The sequence below is a fragment of the Diorhabda sublineata genome, chromosome X (genome assembly GCF_026230105.1).
Source record: "Diorhabda sublineata isolate icDioSubl1.1 chromosome X, icDioSubl1.1, whole genome shotgun sequence".
In the NCBI taxonomy this organism is placed as follows: domain Eukaryota; kingdom Metazoa; phylum Arthropoda; class Insecta; order Coleoptera; family Chrysomelidae; genus Diorhabda; species Diorhabda sublineata.
In genome coordinates, this window is record NC_079485.1 from 24,285,090 (window position 1) to 24,303,311 (window position 18,222).

Sequence of the window (18,222 nt, forward strand, 5' to 3'; positions counted from 1 at the left end):
TTTCTGTAAATATTGAATAAAACATTTTATTTTGTATTATTATTTATTGTATATTATATATATAATATATATTTATCATTTACATTATCATTATTTATTTATATTTCAAATGTAAAACCAAAAAAAAAGTAAACAGTATAACCTATAGTATCGTTAACCTAACCTAAAATGCTAAATTTTGTTTTTTTATTTCTGTTTAAAGTATAAAATGAATAATAAACAAATACATACCAGTATAGTTATATAAATAATAATAAATATCGTTAAACGTATCAATAAGAACTATAAATTCAATAGAAAACACGATCGCACTACTCCCTTCACAACCACGTGCATACTGAATCTGCAACTCGTATAACAGGTGAAATATGAACTTCAACCTAAAAAGATGTTTTCAAAACACGACACTATGCTTCTACGTATACGCCAGTAAGTGCACATTTGTGCTGCTATAGCCATAGTGTCTAAAAACGACCGTTTCGTTTTGGACGGCTATAGCAGTCATGCCACATTGTGAACTTCGCTTTGACGGCTATAGCCGCAATTGTCCGTCAACGTGTTAATTTGTTCGGTGTTACTAGTTGGCTAATTTCTACAGCTTTGCGACTACCAATCATCAGTTATTTTATGAATATATAGGGGTCTATTCTGTAACCAACTTTGGTCCTACATGTAACCAACAGCGGTTATAGTGTTGTTATAGTATTCATTATATCGACAAGGTTTAAGAATATAGAATAATTTAATTACAATAACATTTTATGTTGAGATTAAATGGCTACTCTAGGAAACTTTATTGACCGACATGAAAAGAGGTGACGGTAAATAATAAATTTTATGTTTATAATCTTCAGATTACTTTCCATATTTAACTTTTAGCAGCGAAGCACTTGTAAACTTAAATTTGCGAGATACGAGCGACGTGTTTCAACTTCATAAAAACGATGATTCTTCTTCTTTCGTCACTTTCATATTTTGGTTATTTGATACATTAGTAATATAATGATTGTGTTATGTATCAATTTTATAAATTGTATGTATAGAAAAGCTCAACAGTCCCTAAAGGCACATGGCTTGGAGTCGCTATACTGTTCTCCTCCATTTATTTTTGTTCATGGCTGCTTCACGCCAGTTCTTTTTTCTATCCTTTCTAGATCTTCTTTACATGCTTCTATCCATTGTTTTCGTGGACGCCCTCTCTTCTTTTTCGCTCCTCCCCTTAATAAGGATATTTTCACCCAACTATCTTCGTCCATTCTGTCTATATGCCCCAACCAATGGAGTCATTTTCCACTGACCACATATTCCATCTCATCTTGACCATACGTGATTTGATTTCTGCGTTCGTTCTCCGTTGTTTTCTTTTCATTTTTGTTCATAGTCCATAGCTATAATTTAGACTGTATAAAACTCTTTATTGTACTAAAGTAACAATTTCGAAGATCATAATCTTTCTTCTGGTACTCCATTACTAATTGCTAGGAAATTCTTATTCGCATAATTTGAATTTACAGACTGTAGAATTAGATATAAACTATTGTAACACCATATTTTTTTATTAATATTCAGTATTGTTGTTTCAACGTTGATCTAGGGATGTTTGTTGTGTTTTCGTTTTTTAGCGTTATGAAGAGATACCATTGTTGACAGAACGTTTGCTCTCCGTTTTAGCTGGTCTTCAGTTACTTAAAATGTTTAAGATACCAGTTGTATTATAATCACTCTAATATATGAATGTTCCAATTCTCATGTAGTTTTAAATGCTAGTGATATTAGAATATTTATTTATATTTTTGGTATGCAGCCATAATTATGATATAAATGTTATATAGGACGTGTAGGTTTAATTGATTTAGTGTAGTATTTGGAATTCTTCTCAGCTTTCAAGTCTCTTGAAATCATTAACTTGGAATAAGACTACCCCCGTAAAATTTGTACAGAATGTATGATACCGAAGAACTATGTAATAAGTAAAAGAATAAAACTTGTTTACAAAAAGGAATATAGAAAAATATGAAATCTAGAAACTTGAAAAATATCCAATTTCAAAATTTTATACTAAGAGAGTATTAGAGCAAAATACAAAATAAGTAGTTGTAGGAGTTTAGGAATATGATGTTTTTTTCGTAAATTTCCGTTTTTAGTGATCTATAAATGCAGATTCGCGTAGTGCATTTCCCATGAATTGCTACAAATCACTTCCCGTTACCAATAACTTTTCTACTATTTTAGTTGATGTAATCTGTACTGCCATAATCATTCTGATGCAATTGATTTCACTTTAAAGTTGGGGTTCATACCCATGCTAATGTATTGTGCCATTGTAATTTCTTTCTATTATATGTAGATCTATGAAGTTACAGAATTTGATTGCAATACATTTCCGTCCAACTTTTGTATTCCATAAAATAGTAGATCCTCTTTGAAAGAATGTCTTTGCCAATTAATTTTTGTTTATTCAATGAAATTTTTTTTCCAAATTTATATTAAGTAACTTGTATCAAGTATGATTTCCCAGTAGTTATCTTCTATTTTATCTACCATTTTGTATTTTCCATACTTTTCCCGTTGAATCAATTTACACTCGTTCTTACATACTTTGTCATTACTACTTTCCCCAATGGGTCTGGAACGATGTCTGGTTTAAATTTTTAAATGATTAGGCACGCCGTAATATAAATTTTGCAATTTAACGCACGTATCTGGTACTCATAATAGCGCTGATATAAATTTTTAAAAGTAATATTTTTACTCTTTCCTCATTTCTTCATGTAACGCGCCAATCGCTTGTTTACTTCACCAGCGCCGATCGAGTTTCGCCCGACAAGCTACAGTAGCATCCACACCACGTTGTTTTGTTTTACCATCCTATCCCGTCGTATTAGTTGTATTTTTAAGTTAAGCCTGGATCGACAAAGGTTCGTTATAAATATGTACCAAGACCACTAAATAAAGTAATTTTAAGTATCCCTAAGGGAGAAAAATTACGGAAAAAATGGTGTGATGTAATTAAAAAGGACAGTAGAAGGAATACTGTCTTATAAAGTACAAGTGATCGGTTTTATTGTGAAGATCATTTCGAGGTAAATAGGTACTTTCATTTTTTTCATAGCATATTCAAAACTCAAAACTTACGATACAGGTTGTGTTACTTATTTTTGTAACAATAATGTAGTAGTTTTAAGGTGTTACTTGTGATTTGAGTTTTTTGTTTTTTTGTATTTGCGTGAATATTTTTAAAGAAAAACAGGATCACCACCGGTTTTTCAGAACTAATAATCTTTATAATTCACGTTTAACATGGAGCAAATTTGATCCCTAGAGTATTTTAATAAGTAAAAAATAAAATCGTCAAAATGTGGTATGGACGGTGAGTTGGTTGACACCTTTTGCTAGTTATAAGGCATTAACTAAATTAAATTAATAAAAACTAGGGGTACTAGTAACATTTAGAAAACAATAGTTTTTCCCTACCTCATTTTATTTTGTGAAAATTCGACACTTTTTTACTCCAACACCATAAGTCCAACAAAATCGAAGCCGAATTTGCTCATTTGTAGCAAAATAAGTAGCCATTGCAACGGAGTCTATTTGGGGCAAGCCATTTTTATCAACGAATCAACTCTGTCGTCAAAATAGCACTTTAGCCAGTAGCATTTTGTCAAACCGGCTGCTCTCTTACATAATCGGTGCTGTTGACGTAGTACCTATTTGGAACGGATCTGGGCGATATTAAATGTATCCAGACTTCTAAGCTTTGTACGCTTGTCAATAGTAATCCTATCGAAATAAACACCGTTATTTTTGTAAAATTAAGTTTTATTTATTGTCATTAGAAAAGAATATACTGTTTTTTAAATTTTCCAAACCCATTCTTGAAATCCTCATTTCAAATAGCGGTATTTTAAAAAATATATCGGTAAGGTGCTCAAGGGGACCAAAATTCACAGATCAGAGCAAGAAAACGGAAATCTCTCTGAACTTTATTACAATAATTGTTCGACTTTTTATAACCAGTGTATATCTGTGTTAACTTATCTCCCAACAGTGAAACGTTATTTATAATGTAATTGATCTAGCATTACATATTTATGTTTGCAAAATGAGCATTTACGTGTTCAATATTAAAAAAAATTCGTGGTATTTATTGTATTATTTCAAATAAAAAAATGTTTTCGCGCTATACGGGATGTCTTACTGGTTGAGGCTTGTTGACAGAATAGTTAGGAATTGTTTACTAAATACTGCACTGATAAAAAGTTATTCTAATATTTATTAAATATGTGTATATCCCAACGTGATTCTTATTTTGCTTACACTTACAGGAACTATTTATATTGAATGTTCTATTTAGGACTGATTTGTAGGAGAATTCCGATTTTGGTCATTTAAAATTTTATTATCCAATCGCCGAATAAAAAATAGAATGATCGATACCGGAAGGCGTAAAATATTCTTAACGATTTACTGGAAAACATATTTTAGGTGAATAAATGTATACAAAAAAATTGTCCATTAAAATTAGGTAGTTGGTAATTTTCTAGTGACTTTATTATTTTTTAAAAAAATTGTCTTAACAGGGTTGCCCCAGTGAAAAGAAATCTTCAACGCAAGATTTACTTTTTCAGGATAACGAATGTGGATAATTTTTTGACAATATTTATACTCTTAATCTCCAAAACAATAATATCACATTGTTCTCAATTTATTTAAAAAACGATTCAATGTTTGAAAATTCTGTCTATATGTCTAGAAGAGCTTATATAAATACTCCAAATATTTTTTTGGCTTTTGCTACTAATGTAAAATAACAATATTAAAGAATTATTGGTATTTATTTAAAAATTTCATTCAATTGGCAAAAAGACTAAATAATGAATGGAAATCCTCAATTTCTCCTTCAGATCTTAGATATAGTGTGAATCATAATGTGTAAATATTATCTGCACTTGAAATATTTTCATTAAATTCTGTAACTATTTTTTATTTTATTTATACAATATTGCCTCTTTCCCCGTATATCCTTTTTATCCCAAGGTACAGATACATATGCAAGTTTGAAAAAAAATCAACCTCATTGTCTTCCTTAAAAAAATATAACTTTATTCTTCATTTTGATTTTTAGAGAATCTTTATATTGCAAATTAAGATTCTTCACCGAACACATCCAGTGTTAGAATAAAATTAGAACTAATCTGAATACCATATGGAACAATCTCTCTAAGGTACAAAGATTGGCTTGCATATGGGCAACTGGAGCCATGAAATCATGCTCGACAGCTGCACTAGAAGTGATTCTAAATCTCCCACCTCTCCTAATAGTTCTGGAAAACGTGGCGGAAAAAACATCACTCATATGTTTAGAGAGGGAAGTACCAAGGAAAAACCGTATTTAGAAAATAACCAATCCTGGGACATGCCTCAGGAAGAAATACCAAATAAGTTTAGCTTTGAGAAAAAAAAAGCCTCTAAAGTAGTAGAAGTAATTGGTATCAAAACAGAACTGGAAAAGGAGTGTACGGGACTAGAACCAAACACTCGAAAGCCTGGGCAACACACTAAGCATTTTTCAAGCAGAAATTTATGCATTTGAATAATGTCTGTAGTTCAATCTAGAAAGAAATTATCGAAAACAATAGATCATCTTGTATGACAGACAAGCAGCCATTAGAGCTTTAAACTACAATATCAAAATCCAAAGTAGTTTGGGAATACCTGGACAAGTTAAATAAGCGAAGCCAGAAAAATAAAATCTTTCAGCTGTGGATTCTCAAACACACAGGAGTGGAGAGAAACGAAATAACTGACACACTTGCTAAACTAGGGGCAGACAAACTCTTCATGGAACCTGAAGCTTTCTGTGGTGTCAGCTGCAGAACAATATAAAAAGCTTTTGAAAAGAAGGTAGATAGGGGTAAAAAAAATCACTGGGACAACATACAAGTAAGAACGAGTCCCAGGTTACTATCTCTTTGTTCTGATTATTAATATACTTTATTATAAATATTAATAGTAGTTATGATTACTCAAGATTTCGAACTATACATAATAATAAATTAATGCCTTCTGCGTCTTCTTCATAAGTTATTGCTTTAGAGCGATTAGTCCCCGGATATTTTCAAAATTTATTTTATTTTCCATTCCTATATTTTCAGATAAGATTCACATTATTTTTTAACGAAAAGTGATATTTTAATGTATGTGGGAGTGATTTGATGTAGTCTTGCAGCACAAGCTCATATCATTTTGGTCAAGATGTTTTCTGTGTTGCCTAATCTTTCCACAATTTCTTTACAACACTGTAGCGGAAAATTTAATTGATAATTCCTATCTAGCTCTTTAATTTATTTCAAAGTAGTTAGTCTTAGTGGCGATACCTGGTACAGTTTTTCTCTTGAAAGTCGTTTCAAATAAACTCCAACCCATGTTACAATGTTTAGTGTCTGAATTGGGCCTTAAGTTTTCTTAGGAAAATATTAATCAGGATGTAATTAAATTTCTTTTACAATTTTGATTTAAAATTCCCTGGAAATTCTCCTACCAACATTTATCTCCAAGTTCAACGTAAATACCAATGAGTAACTACTTCCCACTCCAGTCGTGTAGCGTACGTCAAAAGTCATTTGGTTTTCGCTCTTCCGCGAGTAGGTAGGTCTCTGTAGCCGCTTGGCGTTACGTTTAACTGAGGCTTAACATGTAAAATGGCTTCCAGTTCTTTGTGAGTTGAGTTAGTTGTGTGTATTTTGTTTATTTCTGAATTGAGTTTTTACAATTACGGTGTTGGTGTTTAAAAACTAACGAATAGCGGATTTAACAAATGTACTTAATGTGGATTATTATAAAAACGAGGTACTTTCATATACACAACGAATATCAATTCTAATGTATTGCAATTTCAAACCAAAAGTTCTGTGATAAGAGTTGGTAGCTAGAATGGAACGATTGGGCTGCTTATTTTATACATTTTTATATTTTACTGTTAGCAGTAGTCAGACAACGAATTTTCGAGGTAAGTACATAACTTACAATCTGTTTTGTTCAGTTTTAAATAACTTTTATACAGTTACTCTATTCGAACTGCTTCGTTTAGGTGTAAGGTATGTACTAATAACAGGTATCACGTGCTAATGCCCTTAAAGTTTACAAGTAGTACTCGTTCATAGTTAAACTGTTGCTTTAATTTGAAATCCACTTGTTGCTATGTGTAAAAAATGATTTTAGTGATAAAACCTATATTGAATATAATATTAAAAATATGTAAATTATAAATCTAAAGTAGTTAATTAACATTATACATACTTGCTTTGTTAAATTCCTAAGATTTATTTTTGGTGAATCATACTTCTCAGGTAAAATGATTCATAAAATAAAATTCGTATAGGTAGTATTAATTGATTCATTCATAATAGTAAAAGAAAAAAGTAATTTAAGTATTAAAGCACCTCAAATAAAATTGATTTTGTAATTGCAACCAAAAATGGTGCTATAGCATATTATAAAGGATTGTAGGAAAATAAGAAATCCTGTGTTAAAAAGCTTTTGGAATTTTAAATTTATACTAATTAGTTAGTTTCCCTTCTCATTATTCATTGAGGTGGACTTTTTATCTGAAAAATAGTAAAAGTATACTTCTAAACATTTTTCTATTAACATAATCTGTCTATTTATCACTAGACAAACAGTTTTATATTGTTATCAATGTTGTCCCTGTTAAGATTTTTATAGAAACCATTGTTTGATATGTGGAATTAGGTGCTGTAAATTCTAGCCATGTTGACATGGGTTCCTCTTTCTTCATAACTGTTATCACACATTGGTAAATGGTTTAATTTTACTAATTGTCAACAACTAATAACAGCTAATAACAGTACCTATGTAGTTGTTATAGAAGTGGGTCTATTGAACAATGGTAAAAACACGACAATTTTTAATTGGCCTGGTTGTTTATTATATAAAATTCGCTGTTACTATCTCTATTAACAGAACATAATTGTTGCTTAATTAAGAAAATCACATTACATGCAAGTGTAATTGAACTTTAACTGGGAAGAATTATCGTTTACAAAATGAATTCCTTATTTGTTTGGTTTTGACCCTTCCTATAAAATATATTATCTTTACTTTTTTAGTGCCCGATAATGCATTCAATGAATCTTCACTTATTTTTTAAATCTACACACTCGTTTTGCCACACCCAGAAAAACAAACTTGTGAAATTCAATTGTTTGTTTAAAATAACTGTTTTCTAGATAACCAGACGCTCTGAAATAAATGGAGACAGTTTTATAGGCGATTATTCATTAATCATAAATAATAGTGTTTTTAATTAAGAAAAAATAAAAGCGAATGAACTAGAATTGTACACAAAAGCAATTGAATATAAATATAGTAATGTGTGGTTGGTCTTTTTAAGTTAATACATCAGTGTCTTTAGAGGATAATATAAGATATCCATTACTTACATTTTTTTTATTCAATAATTACTTATGACTCCTACAACTTTCATTTAAGGGTGACTCATTGTCTATCATGTGAAATATTTGCTTGCATATGGAGGTATACCTTTAAAGCTAAAATTATTTAATAAATTGTGCAATTTATCAATCATAGCGAGTTGTGAGAGGTTAACACATGAATATTACATCTTTTGACCATATAATAATAAACTTGATTTAGAATGGTTTAGGACTCAATACAAATATGAGGTGATATGTCAGATATTGCCTTACCTATAAATTACGAGCACACAATGTTAGTTACAAAAGTATGTAAATACTCAATTAAAATCAATACTATTGGATATTTGTATTCTTCATATGATACTAAAATAAAATATTTTATTTCAAATAAGTTCAGTCTTAGGTTGTCATTCAATTAAAGGACCTATTAAATAAAGAAAACAGAAGCTTTTTATAATTTCATTTATCATTCCTTTTATGAGGGCTTTTATTAAGTTAATGTAAAGTGTTCTGATTTAATAATTAATCTGAACCCATTAAATTAAAATGGTTTTTATTTTGATGTGAGTTCTTTGTCGAAGTAACAAATTATATTAAAGGCATGAGAGGTTAAATATTCAAGTCATTAAAAAGATATAGTATTCATACTCTTTTTATATAGGTATTCCTTACAATTTTTATGCATCTTTGTAGACTTTAGTCAATTTTTTTTATGGAATAATTATTCATTTGAGAAGAAACTGCTTTCAAACTACCAAAAGAATTATAGCTTCATCTACCAATTGTGGACAATTTTGTGTCATTTCCTAAATACATAAGAATGTGGAGTTTGGAATATCATGTTTTGATTTTGTAAGGTTGGCTGCAAAAAGTTGATTTCTTTCCAAAACAACGACCTAACCTTAAGTTCATCATGTGTGCGGTTTCCTAAGTTTCAGTTGGAGTATTAATAAAAGTTTAATTTAATTTCACTTTCAAGTTCTTTAAATTATATATTAGGATATTTGAATGACATTATTTTGCAGTATAAAACAATAATACATTAATTTTCTTCGTGGTGCATATATAACTCATCTGATTAATAATACTTATCACTTTCAATAGAAATATGATGGAATTATAAAAAGCAAATATTTATTTTTATGCTATCAGTCTATTACCAAAGTTCACATAAAGTATTGAACAGATAATTTTTAAAAATAAAACAGTACCAATATATAGTACAGGTAAATAAATATAAATGAAAACTCACTTCAATAACTAAAAATAATTTTCTGTTTGATACATTTTGTGAGTTCTCTTCACTTTACATGACAATTTTTACATACCAAAAATTTTCGTGTTTCTACTTCAAAACATGTTGGTGGAACATAGATGGTAAATTTTTAGATCCATTATCATGAAACACAAACATGAAACCACTGAGATTCAGACCTCTGGGCATAAAATATTTTGGAAGTATTTTCAAATCACTTTCTATTCTGATTTAATAATTCTTCAATGATAAGAATGGGTGTCGATTATTATCCATTGTAGCATATTCTTTTCAAGTCAAATGGTTAGTTTTAATTTTTTTAGCATCTCAACTACATTTGTGGTACATTCAAGCATTCATTTCATTTACAGAGTTTTGAATTTAGGTTTTCATTTATTCCAGTTTGTTCTCTTTTAGTAAAAATTAGAGGAACCATTCTAAGAAGCAGAAATCTTTTAAATCATATTGTAATGCTCGGGTATAACCAAAAAATATCAAAATAAGGTACAACAATCACATCAATGCATACAATGTGGTTATAAAATTTAATCTTTTTGTTTGTATATAAACAATTGCTTTTATGCCTAATTTTTAGTGCATATTTTCTTTAAAAACATATGTGTCCCAACTTTTGAATAGTAGTGTTTTCAAATCCAATAAAGTTGTTTCAAATTACTGAGAATTATATTTAATCAATCAACAAAGAAATTTACTATTAGGTTTTTCGATAAAATAATAATATGGTAGATCAAGTGTTACTTTGTGAAACAATGGCCAATTACACTTGAAATAAAATGTTTCATTGTATGGTTGAATCCTTTCTCTAAAAATCAATTTATTCTATTAACTTTATAAATATATTTCGAGCCAATTTATGTTATGAAAGGGTAATAGAAATAATGGATACTAGATGAACAATAAAAAATAAATAATAAATTGGAGTAGGGTAGTCATTGTATTGAAACCATAAAAAACCTTTCATAAGTTGAATTTCCTTTATAACCTTGAAATATTATTTCCATTGTCTACATGAAGTCATGATTTTTGATAAAATCATTATACTTTCTATATTCAGTATTGAAAAAGAAAGTTTTTTTTTTGGAAACTAGTTACTATTAAAGATTAATATTAAATAGTAATATCTGAGTGGTGACAATATTTTCGTTACCTAAGCTCTAAGCCTTCAAATTATAGTAATATTTTCAAAAAAATTTCTACGAGAATTTTAAAAACAATAATAAGAGAGACCATAGGTTAAAAGTAGAGCAGGCAGCTTTTGGACTGTTAGAAATGCAAATACTAATAACACTATTGAAAGTAATTAAACAGTAAGTTGCTAGGTATAGATGGGAAGAAGAAGATTAGATGAACTTCTCATATGGACTAAAATAAGTAGATACGATTTGAAAAAAGAAGAGAAAACTTGATACAATAAAAGGCTTTAATATTTTAGAACCAGTTAGCTTCAGTTATTTGTTATGTGCAGATGAGACAGTATTGATTCAAAAACTAATATGAAGATATATGAAATTTGCAGAAATTAATAAATATATGGAACACAGATGTTGGTAGACTGAAGATGGAAATAAACCCAAATACGTAGGATAAAAGTTATGATAATAAACACTGTCAATAAATGAACAAGTTTTTACTGTTCAAGAAATACAATGACTTTAGGTAACAAATAGATATTCAACCAAAGAAGAATATATAATAGAATAATTATTCCTACACTAACATATATAACAGAGAATTGGGTAATTTAAAGACATCACAAAAATTGAAAAGATGAAATAAATTATTTGAGAAAAAAAGGGAAAATAAAATAGGAAAGAATCAGAAATGTACACATGATAGGTCAAACATCAATAATCAATAAAATAAGTAAGAAACAGTTAAATTTGTATGAATATAATGAAAATGAAACAAAAAGAATGGCCATAAAGTAAAAAAGATAATAAACTGAGAAAATAGTGGATGACTTGGACAGAATAAAGTGAAAAATCTGGAAGAAATGAGCGACGAGCGACAGAAGTTTATTTTTATATATTCTACCTGGAATGATCACACCCCAGTTGATTGATTATGGATTGACTGTGGAAATTTATGCTTTCTATCGACGTATTCATTCATTTAGCCGCAAAATGGCCCAAACCCAATATAAAATTATATTTGAAAATTAGCTTCGAAATAAAATTGCGCTTAATCCGTCTAATTTGAGTTTCACATAGCACCAAATCCACTTAACTAATACTATTTTGTTGTTTATGTGTTTGAAATGGTTTAGCTTTTGCCATATAAGAATCTTGAAAACAATCGAGCTGGTAGTCCCTGTGGTGAACCACGCATACATTCCTCTGGATAGACTGTTTGGAAAAAAATAAGAAAAACAACAAATTGTAAAGCCAGAAGAGTATCTAGATGATCTTAAATAACATGGTACAGTTTTTAAATTAGGAAATGATGTTCCTAACAGTAATTGGGAAATTGCATGTCAACAAATTCTGACACCCGTTTCACAGTGGCATTTTAAATTCAACGAATTCAAAAAGTATTATATGACGTAATATAAAGAACTCCATTAGTACTATCCGAGATGAGCTGTCATATCGATCAGATACAGAAGTATTTGGGGGTTTGCAGAAAAGGCCAATCATATATTAATATTCAACAGAAACCAATTGCTATTGGAGTAAATTCAAAATTTAGGGATGTGGATAACCTATTAGGCAAGGAGTGGAAAACTTTAGAAGTTATGGAATACTACAAGCAGGTAATGGAAAGATCTTCCGAACAAAATTCCATTCATACATATTACTTATTTTTCGACGAATGTGAATATTATCGCAGGAAACGCAGGCGAATACTATAATAATGAGTTAAAAAAAGGTCTTTACACACGAATTGCATACAATATCTTTTCTTCTAGGGAAAATTCAGAAGTTTAAGTAATTTTCCTTATATGATATATTCATTGCTATTTTGGACATTTTAATCAAGTTTAGAACAAATTAACAAAACAACAGACGAATTTGTGTTATTAAATTTCTCAACTCTTCTCTTCGGCATGTATAGAGCCACCTAAAAATAATTATTTATACAAAAGTAGAAAAATAAAAAATGGCATCAGCGCGACTTGAATCTGGGACCTCCCGCATGTGAACTTCGTACTCTAGCCACTACACTATGGAGACCTTAATAATACGTTTTTTACGCACTACTGCTTAAAGTATGTTTTTCATGCACGAGTGCGTAAAATAAAATTATGGTAGTATCATTTTTTTTTTGTTTTTTGGCAAATACTTAATTCTACTTTATTGTTTCTTTCAAATTGAAGTTTCTGTTTTATAAAGTGAGGTCAATTTCTGTAATTTTATTTTCAAATTACCTCTAATCCGTTTTCCATATTTCAAAACTCCCCTACATCCTTATTTTGGTTGCAAAATACGCCAAACACCATTTTCACATGTTAATAATTATGTTCTTATGTATTTTCCCAAGATCTGCTTTTTGTATTTGTATTTTTGTATAATATAACACATAGACAAAGTTTAAATAAGTAAAGTTTCTTAAAAATTATCAGAAAAGCGTGCCTACTAGTTTTTGTCGTTTGTTCAAAATTATAAATAATGAATTCACGGGAATATGAAATAGGTATGGCGATTCTTTCCAAAAAAGATTTATTGGTAAATTTATTAGGATCGCCATCTAATGAATGAAATGAAATTGTTGGGACAACCTACAGGGGCTGAGACAGGCAAATACTCTTCTGGGAAACTATAACCAGAGTAGATCTGCTAAATGTATCAACCTAAGTAAGAACAATCTACGAATACTAACAGAAGTCCTATCGGGGCACTATCGTCGCAACGACACCTAAAGACCAAACTTTCGGCGTGCAGATTTTTTTGCGCAAAGTACGAAACCTCTATCCATATTCTCTCATGTGAAACAGTACGTAACTCCTGGGAGCGTATGAAATAGAAGACGAAGATCTCTGGCAATTAAAGCCATGCCACATTCCAGACTTTTTAAAAAGAGTGGGATCAATGGATCAGCTGTAAACACTGGGTTCCTCAGTATCGCAACAAGAGAGGGGGACACAATAGATCCTTTGTGTCACAGTGTATACGAGACACCAAATCTATATAAACATACCTGATGGATCGATTAATAAAAAAATCGAGGTCTAAAAGATCGATTTCTAAGAAATCGTTTTTTTTTTTTAAGTTTGTATTTACAAACAAATATAAATCCATTTTATGAATAATAAGATGAATACCATATAAAACAATCCCTGGGATCTCTTATCAATAAAATTAGGGATTTTTTATTAAAGGGAATTCGATAATAACAATTCTTTTTATTGCCATATCAAAATATTAGATCAGGTATAAAATAAGACATTTATTTTCTAAATGTATTTGTAACATTAAAAAGTTGAGAAAATATACAATATAGCTTATAGTTCCCAATGCTTCTTGTCAAAATTAAAAAACAGTCGGTCAAGTCTACTGGTTCCGTTCATCTCTTGCGATGTCGTTGGCAATTGAACAAGGGCGCTCACAAGGAATAAATGATCCCACGATACTCATATACATCACGGCTATTGAGGGAAAATGCTGATAATAGTCTAGGTTCTTGCCAGTAAAGTATAGGATCATACTTTGAGTGCACAACTGTCTGAGATGAATAATGTTTAATTTTTTCTTACCAAAATACAAAAAATCGAATGTGTATATTCAAGGGTAAAATATCGATTCAGTAAAACAAATCGATTTGTTTTACTGATCGATTGGATTAATCGATTTCAGATCGTCATTCCTAATAGGAAACTCATATACAAATCAGATTAATATTTCATATAAAAAATTGATCATTTTTATTTATAATATTGTAGATTATATTTATTTATTGTATTAGTATATTTGATTATTTTGTGATATAGTAGGTACTTGGACTTATAGAAAATCTTCCAATTTATGTAAATATCTATGCCTTCACTTATTTTGGACGATTTTTACCATTATTTGTATCTTTATTGTACAATACTGATTATTCGGAAAGGTACACTATTAATGTATATGATCAATACAGTATTTTTCACTTAGAATCATTCCTTTTCTCAAGGATTTAAATCCTTTTTTTCTATAAGTTACAAGTTTTAAATCACTTTTCGTAAGTTTGGAATTTGTTATAACCATTTCATTCTAATCTACAACATAATCTTCAATGTTAGCTACTGTATATTCGGTAATAAGTAAGCAACAAGAACATTTAACAGGTCTTGCTATAAAGTACTTCGATTTATGACCTATTATATAACAAGAGTTAACAGAATCGATTCCACATTTTATTATAAATAAACTACGTCAGAAACGAAACAGATATTGACGGTGGTATGTATTGCTATTCTTGGAACCAACAAACGGCCTCTAAAATCTTGTGATTTGTATGCTTCAGTCAGAAATGATGGAATGACTAATAACAAAAATATCCTTTTAAGATATTAAGCGAGGAAAGCTGACAAGTATTTCAAATCTAAATAATGGGTCTAACGTGAAAGCGCTTAAGAGATTGTGTATAAGAGAGATTAGATCTATTTCCTAGTCGAAGTTTTTGTATATTATAAATCAGTATAGTTTATTGATGCTATTCAATCCTAATAACAACTGTAGCATGTACAAAAATTTGGTTAGGGACTTAAATTATGTGACTGACCTCTAATCTATTAATCTTAAGGCGGTAGCGGCGTATTATCTCAAATATTAGCTCAACTGTAGAATTTTCAACAAATTCAACAAATCTTATTGTAAAGATAAATGGTAGTCTGCGGATAATACAATTTTGAATTTGCTTAAACGATTAATGGTAATGTTTGACGTAGTAAATATTTTTCGAAAGTACACATTTTTAAATTTCGTTGTTTTATAAATTACTTTTCATAGTTAGGTTAGTGGGCGGTCGGGGACCTTGCGGACTTAGGCCTGTCGTGCCTTACTTAAAACTACCAAAGGTCGATGTCCTTTGAAAAATCAGGTACTTTGACTTGAACCTTTCAACGTAACTAGGCAAATTGTAAGACATGCCCAAGTGTTTTAACATTGAACGTGTTAGTGCTGCGTACTAACATATTAAGTGATCTGCTGTTTCTTCCTTTTCAATGTATTAAAAGCTTTTCAAATCGTCCATGATGCCTATCCGGTTAAACAGTCAGTCCACAGTCATATTTAAGTGTAGTAGTTACTTGGTAAAACAGGCAGAGGGCTCATTTATGTGTGTTTTTGCTTGTATCATGCCAAATGCTCCCATCGGTCTCCGCTGAGTTCTGAAAGGGCTTTGCACCCACTGGTTGGTTTGCTGATTTTCATGTGGCAAGCGAATAGGCCTCGTCGTTCTCTTTATTGTCAGACTGATCGGGCACCAAAACGAATTGGTACTTTCCAGCCATCGGTCAACACTTCTCGTAGAACTTTTTTGCATTCCAGCACAGACCTACAGCAAACCTTTCAGGCCATAATGACTTTTATAGTAACTCTGCTATTACTCTTAAAGAAATTTTTCCTCTAATTTATAATTAAGTTGTAAAACCGGTCTGAACTTATCATCAGTTGGGAAATAAATTGTAATTTACAACAGTTATATTTATTTATTGCTTCATACAAACTCACAATCTTATATTTCAATTGGTCCGGGAGGATATAACAGTGATATTCTAATGTATTTTGAGCCACTGCGTCCAAATATGCCCGGCTTTTTTTTTGCGAAAAACTGGTTTTGTTTGAATCACAATTGTTTAAAAAGTAGTTTTTTCGGTTCGAACAATTTTTTATGCAAATATGACCAATTATTCCACATTTGAATGCTCCCCTTCAATATACTCCCCTCTCCACGCTACACACATTTCCATACGTTTTTTCCATTGATCGAAGCAGTGCTGGAGGTCTTCTTTGATGAGGGCCTTTAGGAGCTCTGCGCTTTTTTTTTGCTTTTTTGGCACGAACTTCGCACAGACTTTTGTCATGTGTGTCATTCATCGTGTAAAATTTTTCTAACCGTTCCTTTATCAGCGTTTATAGCCTCTGCAATCATCCGGATGCTCATTCGACGATCTACACGCACAATTTGGTTGATTTTGGTCACTGTTTCCGGAGTTAGAAACTGGTCATCTTCTATCGGCCCTCACTATAGCGCTTACATCACTCAAAAACACGCGCACGAGATAGACAATTGTCCCCATAGGCCTCTTGCAACAATTTATAGCACTCAGTCGGAGTTTTTTTCAATTTAACGAGATATTTGAGCTTGATACGTTGCTCCTGTTTTTCGTCACAATAGCCAGACCTCGTATGACACTAGTACTTCATTTTATTAAGAAAGCTATTACATTTCGTTCAAATGTTACAATAATTCAGGTTGTAATTTATTTAGTCGTGTAATTGGAGAGCTTATGTAATAGAATGATATTGTTAATGTTAATGCCAAAGCTTTGTTGTTGATGTTTTTCTAAGGCCGATAGTAAATTAGCGACATAAAATGCGAGCCAGAATAGAGCCGCCTGTATTCGGCGCGCGGTGATCGAGGCTTGTCGCAACGCTCTGCAACGTTGAGAAAGCGCTTAATTGTCAATCGCGATAAGTGCCGAACGCCGGATATGTACTAATATCGAAGTAATTTGTAGAGTAAGGTTTAAAGAACAATTACGATTTTCCAATTTTAAAAAATGTTCAGTTGGCCAAAAGTTATTAACATCGAAAATTAACATTCAAAAATTGATTAATTTTCAAATATGCATTATACGGAAAAATGATAAGAGACCTTATCTACTTAAAATGGGCCATATTTGCATATAAAACTTGCCCGAACTGCAAAAACCATTTATTCATAATTTGTTTAAACAGTTGCGATTTAAACAAAACATACATATTTGGATTCAGCGGCTCAAAATACATGAGAATAATCCTTGGCCTTATGATTACACACGGCAGCATTGACCGCTCCCGGTCTAAAAACATTTTTCATTTTCAGTTTCCTAAAATATTTAGACTTCTGTTTATAGGCCATTTATTCATTTTTTTATAATAATTTTAATTTATTATTTATAGAAATAAGATTTTTTTTTTGTTATTACTAAGCCCGAATATTTGATGTGATAAATTCAATTTTATCGATCTGTTATCAGTTTATCTGCGGGTAAACTAATTTTAAAACAAACTTAACTTTCCACATCTCTCTCATACTTTGTGAATCTATAATATAATATATCACGATCCACTTAACGTTTACAAAAATGCTGAAACCCTTTATATCGTTCCACCCAAGGTCTGTGGTCGTCATTGTTTGCGATCACGTCACGCCTGCTTCCCTCATAAAATCTCGGTGGGTCAGAATAGACTTAACATTAGAACGTGGAGGTTATACAGCGATGGGAATGAAACAAGTTATTCAGAAATTATTGTAATGAAGTGCAGTCAGTTTTGTCAAAATTCACGGAAATCCATGTTTATT

The 18,222-nt window shown here is 30.6% G+C and overlaps 1 protein-coding gene across 1 annotated transcript in view; it reads left to right on the forward strand.

Moving 5' to 3' along the window:
- Positions 1-6,402: 6,402 nt before the first annotated feature.
- Positions 6,403-18,222, forward strand: part of LOC130450701 (DE-cadherin) — a 58,817-nt gene continuing 46,997 nt past the window's right edge. Inside the window, exon 1 of the mRNA XM_056789257.1 lies at positions 6,403-7,009. Within this exon, the coding sequence (XP_056645235.1) occupies positions 6,934-7,009 (76 nt within the window). The 5' untranslated portion in view covers positions 6,403-6,933. The remainder of the gene's footprint in view (positions 7,010-18,222) is intronic.